Source organism: Amblyomma americanum, chromosome 2 (genome assembly GCF_052857255.1).
Source record: "Amblyomma americanum isolate KBUSLIRL-KWMA chromosome 2, ASM5285725v1, whole genome shotgun sequence".
Classification (NCBI taxonomy): domain Eukaryota; kingdom Metazoa; phylum Arthropoda; class Arachnida; order Ixodida; family Ixodidae; genus Amblyomma; species Amblyomma americanum.
In genome coordinates, this window is record NC_135498.1 from 142,652,880 (window position 1) to 142,663,408 (window position 10,529).

The following is a 10,529-nucleotide window of genomic DNA, read 5'->3' on the forward strand; positions in this document are numbered from 1 at the left end:
TTAAATAGATTACGAGAACGCATTTGACTCAGTAGAAACCTCAGCAGTCATGCAGGCTTTGCGGAACCCGTGTGTAGGAGAGATATGTGTAATGGTTCTGGAATATATCTATAGCGGTTGGGCTGCCGCCATAGTCCTTCAGAGGGCAAGTGGTAAGATACCGGTCATGAAGGGTTTCAGGCAACGACACATGAGCTGCCGTAACTATTTACCGTGTGTTTATAGGGCGTATTTATATAACGTAATTTATAAAAGGTGGGAATGAAAGTTAATGCAGAATACCATAGTATTCCACGCTTCAGTGATGACGTCACCTTGTTATGTAACTTAGGGGACGGTTGCAAAGCATTATCAAGACCTATAGACAGGCAAAGCGAAACATTGTGTATATGAATATATATGTAGAAAACTAAGGTCACATTCAACAGTTTCAGAAGGCCACAGTAGTGTCCGATACATTCAATACATATCTGCTAATGGTAGATAGTTACCACAGATGCCGACCACTAGAGTGAATAAACAGGAGAATAAGAATGGGGTAGAGTGCATTTGGCTGGCACCCTCAAGTGATGAATAACACTTTACCAATATCTACCCAGAGAAAAATGCATAGCAGTTGCATCATATCGGCACTCACATATACGGCAGAAACGTGGAGAGTATACCAAAAAGTGTTGAACTTAAATTGAGGACAACGCACAGAGCTACGCAGACGCAAATTGTAGATGTAGTGTTCAAACACAAGAAGAGAGCAGAGTGAACCAGGGAACAGAAGCGAATTATTGTCATCCTAATCAAACACAGGAACAATAAATGGGCATGGGCAGGGCATATAATCGAAAGTTGAGATAACCGATGGTCTTTAGGAGAAATAGAGTGTAATATTCCAAGAGGAGGCAGGCGTAGCAGGTGGCAGAGTCTACGGGGACAAGGAGGCCGCAGCTGGCACAGGACAGTGTTAATTACAGGCATATGGGAAAGACCTTTGTTTTGCATTCGGTATAGTGAAGCTGCTGCTGGTGGTGCCTCACAATGTGAAGCGGCTCTCACACGTGCAATAATATTCTTCTTCAACAAGTCACTCACATTCAGTCACTGACAACATGAGGTGATCACGCACGACACCTACAAGAGCTCTTCACAGCTTAACTCTTAGTCTCAGACATTCGCAATGGCAAAGACTCACTCGCACTCAGATTCAAAAAGGTCTCACTTGCACTCACACTCACTGAGACTCCCTCCTGTTCACTCAAATTCGTATTCAGTCGCACTCACGAGGGCTCTCTGAGTGCGGCGAAATGGGTGAATTTATGAGCTGTCATGCGATAATGTAATACACATTATAAAACCACGTATGTGTCTCTAATGGGACATATATTAGTTCACAGCACGGGTTGTTGTTTAAGCCAAACTTATGAGGCCCACATAGCGAAACATTTCGTAACTATACCTGCACAAATTTTGTTGTGAGGCCCGCTAATGCTAGCCAGGTCTCGAGGGGTTCTCTCTATAACCTAGGGCATTCTATGTACAAATGAAAGCTCAGCAGCACAGCCCAATAGAACAACAGAATATCACATCGCCGAGGCCCCAAGGAGCACACTTAATCAAAACTAACTGCAGACCTCTTTCAGAAAAGAGTGCCCTGTCATGCGCCTATGGCTTACAATCAGGGGCTCTGGAGGCTGAAAAAGACTGTTGAGCACCAGCTGTTGGTACCGGAGACGGACGTATGCACTGTACCTGTCCGAAGAACCGAAGCAGGCCGCGCTTCCAGTGCTGCACCATAACCCACTGAATGAGCGGGAGCACGACGAAGGTGTGCACCAGCACGGCCACGACGACATTCAGCGAATAGGTGAGCAGCAGCGAAAGGCTATGTGCAGAGCGCACGGTGCTCGCCACGGCCAGGACCCGCGTGGCAGTCAGCGAGGCGAGGCCCACCGGCAGAAACCAGGACAGCAGCCTGCCCATGGCAGCGATGGCATTGCTCAGGTTGATGAAGAAGTTGAGCAGGACATTCCGGTCGTCCGCGTTGTGCGCAAGAACGAAGCCGAGCGCGACAGCGGACGACAGCAGGCCCAGACCGCTGACCCGCCGCAGCGGCTGATCAATTTCCACCGCCTTGAGTGTGTCAGCCTCCACGTGATGCGGGGCCAAGCAATGCTTGCGCATTTCGTCGGCCCAGAGCTCACTGCCCCGCGGAGGTAGCTGAGAGGGCCACGTTCTCATCGACACGTCCACGATGTTCGGTGGGAAGAGGCCTCTGCATGCGCATAATTTCTTGCCTTTGAACTGCTCAACAAAAAAATAGGCGCGTTTCGGTAACATGTGATTCATGCAAGCGATTTGGTGTTCTACCTGGCCACTGCCTTGAGTAGCGGAGCTTAGCTCACTGCAGGGCAAAGGCCTCTGCCATGTCTCTCGAATTAACCCTGTCCTTTGCGAGCTGCGGCGACCGTATCCCCACAAACTTAATATCATACGCCCGCCTAACTTTCTGCCGCCCCCTCATACCCTTGCCCTCTCTCGGAATCCGCTCCGTTGCCCTTAAGGACCAGCGGTTATCTTGCCTTCGCAGTACATGCATGCCCGCGCCCATTTCTTCTTCTTCATTTCCCTGGGACATCCTTAACCCGCGTTTGTAGCCTGACTCACTCTGCCTGCTTTGGATCTCTTAACATTATATCCACCATTTTCCTTCTCATCGCTCGTTGTCCTTAACTTAAGTGAACCCTTTTTCTTAGCCTCCACGTTTCTGCCCCATATGTGAGTACCCGTAAAATACAGCTGTTGTGTACTTTCCTCTTGAGGGATATTGGTAAACTGCTAATCATGATCTGAATGTAGCTATGAATGTAGCGCCCACCTAATCATCTTCATGGCGAGGTCCGTTGTGTGGACAGCCGACACATTCAGCGGCGCAATGGGGGTGAGCTGGAGCGCAGAGACGGTCTCGTTGCGGACGGCACGCAGGAGCAGCGTGGTACCGAAGGCGACCATGGCAGCGCTGGAGGCGCTCAGCACCCAGTAAGCCAGAGCACAGCGCAGAAGCTTCCCGCCCGTACGGTACGAGGTGCTCCCAATGGAACCCACAAGACATGAAACCTTGAGGGGCAGGAACAGCATGGCCAGCATCTGCAGCGTAGATCAACCTCGTTAGACAGACAAGCCTTGCTGAAGGTGCGAGAAATTGTACCGCAGTGCAGTGGCTCTATTAGAGGTGGCTTCCGCGGTACGTCAACAGGGTCAGTCTCGATCATTCACAAAGATTTGATATGAAACTATACTAATATCATAAACGGTAATAATTCTACGGAGGCGGAAAAAGCGTAAAAGCAGGAAGAAAAGAGGACCAATCTGTAGATTGAACCAATCTGTGAACGAAACATACTGTCCGACGTCAAGAGATGAAGGCGCTTTTTAGCACATTGGCAGTCCTGGTTATTGCCAATTCATACGTGAGTGTTACCCGGATCGTATTTAAATTACGCCCCCACGGAGTCAGTTGACTGCGAGACCCAACCCACGCGCCACGATTATTGAAGCAAAAGAAAAGCACCATATATCACCACCTTGCAACAAAACTAACAAAAGCATGGTGACATTACGCTACGTGTCATTGAACCCGACCTATTAAAGCTGGACAGCTGCCTTGGATGCGAAAACTATGATAAACGATAGAAAGAAACGTTACGTGGTTTAACTCCCAGAGCGACCCAGGCTGTGAGGGACAGTAAGATACAGCGCTGGTAAAGACGCCTCAATTTGTTTTCTCGCGGAAGAGCATCCCAAATGCGAGCTGCTGCTACGTACCCGACGTCACCTGTACTGTTCTCACTTTTTGCGCTTTCTGCCTTTTCGCTGAGGTTACGTCCTGCATTATATGCCTCTTTCCGCGAGCCCGATACGCGCGGAGCGGTTTACCCTAGTGTAGGCTTCTCCAGGGAAGGCGAGGTACATAATCTGCCGCGGTGTGAGCGTCATTCCCTGTAGGGTCAGGCCGGCGGCGACGCCCAGCGCAAGTGCTGAGGCGACCACGCAGGGCTCCCAGTGGCGCGTCGCCCAGGAACACCGGGAGGCACGATCGATTCCTTCGGGGTAATTCATGGGCCTCCTCGTTGTTGTTGTTGTTCTTCTTCCTCTTCCTCTTAAAACATGGCGCATGCCCACATGGGGGGATTGGCCACGATGTAGTGGCATAAACAAGGAAATTTCCATTGGCTATCAAGAAAAAATATTAGTGCCCAGAGTGAATTTCGAAAAACGTATCCATCTACAACAACAGAAGAATATTTAAAGTAAAAAAAAAACAAGCAGCATTTTGGCGAAAAGGGAGAACCCAAGGAATTTTAAGAGTTAGCAAATCAACCTACCTATTGCAATTATCTAAACACGGAGAATCCCACAAATTGAACTAAATTCAAATCATTTGGTGCTCCACCGAATGATAATGACACTGGTAGAGATAACGAGAGCCCTAACGAGGAGAGAGGGACATCCAGGTAAATATTTCTCTGAAGTGTGAACTGTGGACAGTAGAGGAGAGAAAGGTCTACAGATTCAACATCCCCGTACGAGTAACTTAGGTTTGTCGGTGTCCACCCACATCTGCATATGAATTCAAACTGGGAATCCTGCAGCGCATCCGCGTCATTGATACCTCACACAGCCTGGTTTTACAAGAACGGACGTTCGAATTATATGCTAAGTGCCGATAATCAGTAGTATTTAGTAAGAGATCACGTAACCTGTCTGGTATGCGTTGGAACCGCTGAAACCTGGAAATCGCCTGCAGACTGAGATTTGGGAAAGGATGTTTAGCTGACCCGTTAAGAGCCGACCTTTCCAAGTAATCAGTCACCTCGTTTGAATGAATACCTGCATGGCCAGGGACCCAGACAAAACAGACCTCCTGCTAAGTGCATTGGACAATAAATCGCAGGAAACGGCTTAAAAGTCTTTTTGTGAAGTTTCAAGGGAGACTAAAACTGACAATAAGCGAGGATGATAACGTGTGACACATGACATGGAACTTCGTGCAGAGTCATTCCAAGAGCCAAAAATTTCCGCGAGGCACATAGGAATATAATCTGGGTTGCGGAGAGAATAGCTCCATGTGAAGTCCTGCTACAAGATGCCAACTGCAGCTTTTTGGCTGCGGATGGAGGCATCGGTAGAAAGCACAGTATGAGGGGGGTATTCCTCTGTATGATCATAAAGAAGACCATTTAAAATGTTTTTGGGCATGTGTTTCGTATGAGATTGGAAGATGTGGTCAAAAACGAATTTCACTGCTTCCAGCGTGTCATCAACCCACTGAAAAGGGCAGAGATCAACGCCAAACGCTGTTAAAAGGTTCTGCGTTAACGTAATTTGAGACATTTGATGCCGTGTCCAATGTTGAGAAAGAAATGAGGCCGGCTGAGACACAAAAATAGGAGTACTGACTTTAGTCACCGGTCATACGACCTGAGGAAAGTTCGCATCGGGAGTATTTGAAAGCGGGAACTTAGACAAGGGGCACGGGCTACAAAAAAGGCACGGTGTTTGAAACTGATTTTCGGAGACTAAGGCAGGTCAATAGAGCACGCCTTTCCAGTAATATTAATGGTTTAATCTTGTAGTTTGCGCTACCAGAGAACAGAATGCAACCAAATTCCAGTACAGGCCTTACGCAGGCTTAGTATAGCAACAATAACGTGTCGAGACACATCGCAAAATTTTTATTGGCGATTCGTGTCAGCCAGCCTAGAGCACGTTCTCCTTTAAACGCATTGTTTTTTATATGAAGGCTCCAATGTAATGCTGAGTGAGAAGTAACACTTTCATATTTAATAAATTCTACTTGTGGAACTTGGTTAGAGCGATGGACTAGTGAAATGTGCGAAGGCGTGTTAATAGGAAATACCACTATGCCGCATTTCTCAACACTCAGGAATAAATTAATACGGTGCAACCATGCAGTCCATTCTTCTCCTTCGGTTCCTTCTTGCCTCCGCGCGCACCCTGGTGCACACGACAGCGCTGCCAGCGAGCCACGCAAGCGTGCTTTCACCGAAATCTTTAGGCATGTCCTCTTCTGCTCGATGTCGAAACCCTCGATCTTCTAGTAGCGATGCGCAGGAGCATTCTGTTCCACGCAAGCTTACCGTCTCTTGGAGCGTTGCAGTGTTCAAATCCTTGGCCTTCAACGTACTGGTGTGGTCTAGTTAGCCACACATAAATATTTCAATAACGCCAACTCGAAAAGACTACAGCCCTTGTTTTGCGAACGCAAGCGCCATGTTTTGTGACTGGCGCAGTGGAATAAGCCGTGCTGTTCTGAGCAAAGAAAATGTCGTTTCCATAATCCCTAGCCGTCACCTATCGTCGAGAACCTGCGCTGGACTGTGCACACGAGGCGAGGAAGGCGAGGATGCCTAGGTCACTCTTTTGCTTTCAATTATAGTTCTGCAAGATGTTTTTTTAACATGAACACATCGTCGACCCCACAGTTGGTGCGCGCCATTTTTAATTTGAAGACGACAGCAACAACAGCCAGGCCGAAATAGTTCATACAATGCCCAGCAGGGAAGGGCGTTCCGCTAGTAGACCAAACACGTACTGGCAGAAAGTGGGCTATAGCTGTAAAAAACGGCTAAACGTAGTAAAGTTAGACACCTAAAGAATAAAGAGAACTACAAGTTTTAAGCGAAAGCTTTACTGCGCCATGTTCCGCGAGTTTCGCCGACTCCAACGCTTTGATCTTGAGCGATGTTCAGCCGCTCCGGAGCTGCGCCGAAACCGATGAAGAGCGAGAGCTACTAAAGTAGAGGAAAGGTGCATAATTCGCTCCCTCGGTCAGCGAACGTCTTAATCGCGCTTTGAGGTACGTGGAAGTGGTGAGAGAGAGATGTGTGCTGCATGCATTCGCGCTTACAACGTTATGGCAGACGCGCGGCACTGCAGCTGTAGGCCGCAGCGTTCGTTGAGTGAATAACCTCTCGCGATCACCCCCGTCACGGCGCCATTAGGTCATGATGCCATTAGGCCATGGCGTAAATAAAGTTGTTCCTTCTCCTCCTTCTCCTCCTCTCGCGATCAACCATTAACTCACATGGCAGAATGGCAAGGTGGGCGCACTGCCTATCGTGTCCCGAACGCACTCAACGTTACAGACGCCAAGCCGCGTCTAGTTATCCGATACACCACAGCTTTCGCTGTCTAACCAGGTTCAGCAGAAGCTAAAGCGCCGCTATTTTTTTACTACATCGATAAAACAGAATTCACGTCATCCGGAGATATAACACCGTTTATATAGATAAAGCACGAAGGAAAGTATGGAGAAGGCCTCAAACAGCTAAAAGAAAAACAGGATACTAATTCTTCCGCGCACGTCTTATGTGCGGCCGGCTGATGCACGTTCACATACCCAACAATTCTGGACAAACGCAATTTTGATCGCGAAAACGCTTTTGAAGCCAATTTTTTCATATATTGTAAGGTTCCACTATAACAATCAATATGTCCGCAGATCTCCCGTCAGAAGGTTTGCATTTTCTTGCTATTAACGATTTGGTTATCGTCAAAAGCATTCCCATTGTTTTTCTAAGACAGCCTAAACTGCTCAGTGTCAGCGATAGAAACACTATAAAAGAAATATTTTGCTACATGTCGAAAAAATACACCATTACTATCAGTAATTCTATAACAGTACCTTGCAGTCTTCCAATATTCGAAGATTTTGTCCAAGGCTGTTGGAAATGGCTAACGAATACGTTAAGCTCAGAGAGAACCGTAGAGCGGGGTGTACCTCTGGACAGTGTCCTACATTGTGAACGGAAACAGCGCTAGAAAACAATTTTGTTTCAAGCGACCATTTGTATATTCTATATACAGCTCAACGCCAGGCTTGCGTGCAATTTCCCCACTGTGCTCTCTTTATTCCTCGCGTCACAGTTTAGAGGGGTGATAGGTTCTCTACAATTGAGTCCGCAGCCCACCACCATTGAAGTATGAAGTCGATGACGACTCGAAGCAAGCGCATGTGACAAACTTGAGGAACGAGCGAACAGCCAAACATATATCTTCAGCCGTCCACGTTAGAAACAAGACGAAGTCAGACTTATTGCGCCCGATATCGAAAACCCTGCGGACGGAAGGTGAATTTGAACTGTGAAACGAACAGCCGGGCGTCACTCCCAGTCGCTTACTTTGGTTGAACATTGCTATAACGTGTTCTCGCGCTGTTTCCGTTTACTCTGCACTACGGAAACAAGTCCGCCAACAATGTTCTTTCAAGCGACACAGGGGCAGAAAGACACAAAAGTAGTGTGTTGTGCAGCGCTCGTATTTTGTACTTCTTCCTGCGTCGCTTGAATAATAATAATAATAATAATAATAATTGGTTTTTTTAAGGGAAAGGAAATGGCGCAGTATCTGTCTCATATATCGTAGGACACCTGAACCGCGCCGTAAGGGAAGGGATAAAGGAGGGAGTGAAAGAAGAAAGGGAGAGAGAGGTGCCGTATTGGAGGGCTCCGGAATAATTTCGACCACCTGGGGATCTTTAACGTGCACTGACATCGCAAAGCACACGGGCGCCTTAGCGTTTTTCCTCCATAAAAACGCAGCCGCCGCGGTCGGGTTCGAACCCGGGAACTCATGGATCAGTAGTCGAGCGCCAATAACAAGGAAGAAGCAAATGTCATATTTGAGGTGCGGATAACCCGTCTCCACCACTGACGTATAACGGGTATAAAGCCAATAGTAATGATAAATGAATCATCAAAAGGGACGACAAGTTAACTTTTGCACACCCATGTTCGGGAAGAAACGATTAAGCGAAACCACTGCCGCGAAAGTGGGACCGGGAAGACTCCCCTAATTTCCCCAGGAAATAGGTTGGTAGGGGTTGTAGGGAACGGGGAATGGGGAGTAGGGAAATTGTTAAGGAAGTTTGGTTTGGAATGAGGACCGCGTTGGATTTGAAAATGAACCCTGATGAAGTTGAGCTATATTTCTGGCCAGCAGACAGACGAGAATGGCAATCTACTCCAGAGTCCTTGCCACGATTGGTCGTGACAGGTTGACAGGCCAGCAGATATACCTCTGATGCCTGATTTAATATCTGCTCCGGGTCCTTGGAACCAAGATATTAAACTTATTTTTGGAATATGAAAGAGTGTTTGGCTTGAAGCACTCCTGCACGGGTCGGCCCGGTTTTGCACTGCCTCCGGGATCGGCCCGGGGCATATTAGCGCGCGCCTTTTCTATCTTTGCCCGCCTATCCTTTAACTCTCCTACTTTCAGCACGCGGCAGAGAGCGTGGCTTGGCTTCAGCCAGTAGGCAGGCCCATGCACTTTCCTTTTCTTTCTTTCTTTCTTTCTTCCTATCAGCAACAGCAGCAGCAGCAGCAACCATGCCACTCAGTCTCTTCGCGGCACACTGCCTAAGCAGGGAGTGTACCCCTTAATTTGTAGCGTTTTTGAAGCGAACAGCTTCACTACGCCAGATTTTCGAGCCGTCAGCAGGACCGCAAGTTTGACCCTTGAATGTAGCTAGAGGCCACTGGGGCCACAAGTTTCACCTGGAATGTAGGTATAGATCAAACCATGAGCATAAGCGGTTGTAGTCAGGTTCGGCAGATGACGTCAGCTACACCAGCGACACCAGCGGCTGTTACACCAACTATCTCGAATTTGACCTTTGACCTTGACCTTTGACATTTCACCTTGACCTTCGGTCAAGCAGGAAACCGTCTGCCGGCATCGCATGCGCAGGTCATGAAAGTGGGTTCTGCATAAAATTCCGGTGCACTTTGATTGGTTCAGCGGACCGCTAGGTGTGTTCGATGCGACGCCTGCTGTGGAGACCGACACGAAAACCACGCCCGTAAGGGAAGAAAAATGAATTGAAAATTGGTTTTAAGGAAGGGAAATGACGCCTGTCTCACATATATCTCGGGTGAACACCCCAATCGCGCCGTACGGGAAGGAAAGTGAAATGAAAGTTGGTTTTAAAGAAAGGAAATTACGCCTGTCTCCCATATCTCGCTGGAAACCCGAACCACGCCGTAATGAAAGGAAAAGGAAAGTTGATTTTAAGAAAAGGAAATGACGCCTGTCTCACATTGCGCCATTTCCTTCCCCCCAAAAAACGAATTATTTTTCAATTTGGCTTTGTGAAATTACCTGCAGGGTTTGCGCATCGTTCAATACCGGATTCATTCCTTATCTCCGCATACAACGAGCTATTAATAATGCAGTTTTAAATCTCACCGAAGCTATATTTAATATATACTGTCTTGTGTGAGTGCATTTACTATCGATTCGAAGAAAGCAAGATGTTTAACGAAAAAAAAAAACAAATGACTACTACTGTGTGTGTGCCAGTATGGCTATCCATGGAAGCCGCCAGTCGCTCAACCACTAACGCAGCCAGGGAGATCCTGTGGTGGCTCAGTGGTTAGGGCGCTCGGCTACAGATACAGAGTTCCCGGGTTCGAAGCCCACCGCGTCGGCGGCGTTTCGATGGAGGTGAAACA

The 10,529-nt window shown here is 47.8% G+C and overlaps 1 protein-coding gene and 1 pseudogene across 1 annotated transcript; one reads left to right on the forward strand and one right to left on the reverse strand.

Moving 5' to 3' along the window:
* Positions 1 to 1,656: 1,656 nt before the first annotated feature.
* LOC144120112 (excitatory amino acid transporter-like) lies at positions 1,657 to 4,127 on the reverse strand. Its single transcript, XM_077652559.1, has 3 exons — positions 3,928 to 4,127; positions 2,870 to 3,138; positions 1,657 to 2,266 (listed from the first exon to the last, which is right to left on the reverse strand). The coding sequence occupies exons 1-3, from the start codon at positions 4,108 to 4,110 to the stop codon at positions 1,657 to 1,659; spliced, it is 1,062 nt and encodes a 353-aa protein (XP_077508685.1). The 5' UTR covers positions 4,111 to 4,127.
* Positions 4,128 to 9,108: 4,981 nt separating this feature from the next.
* Positions 9,109 to 9,237, forward strand: LOC144122219 (U2 spliceosomal RNA; annotated as a pseudogene).
* The last annotated feature ends 1,292 nt before the right edge of the window (positions 9,238 to 10,529 follow it).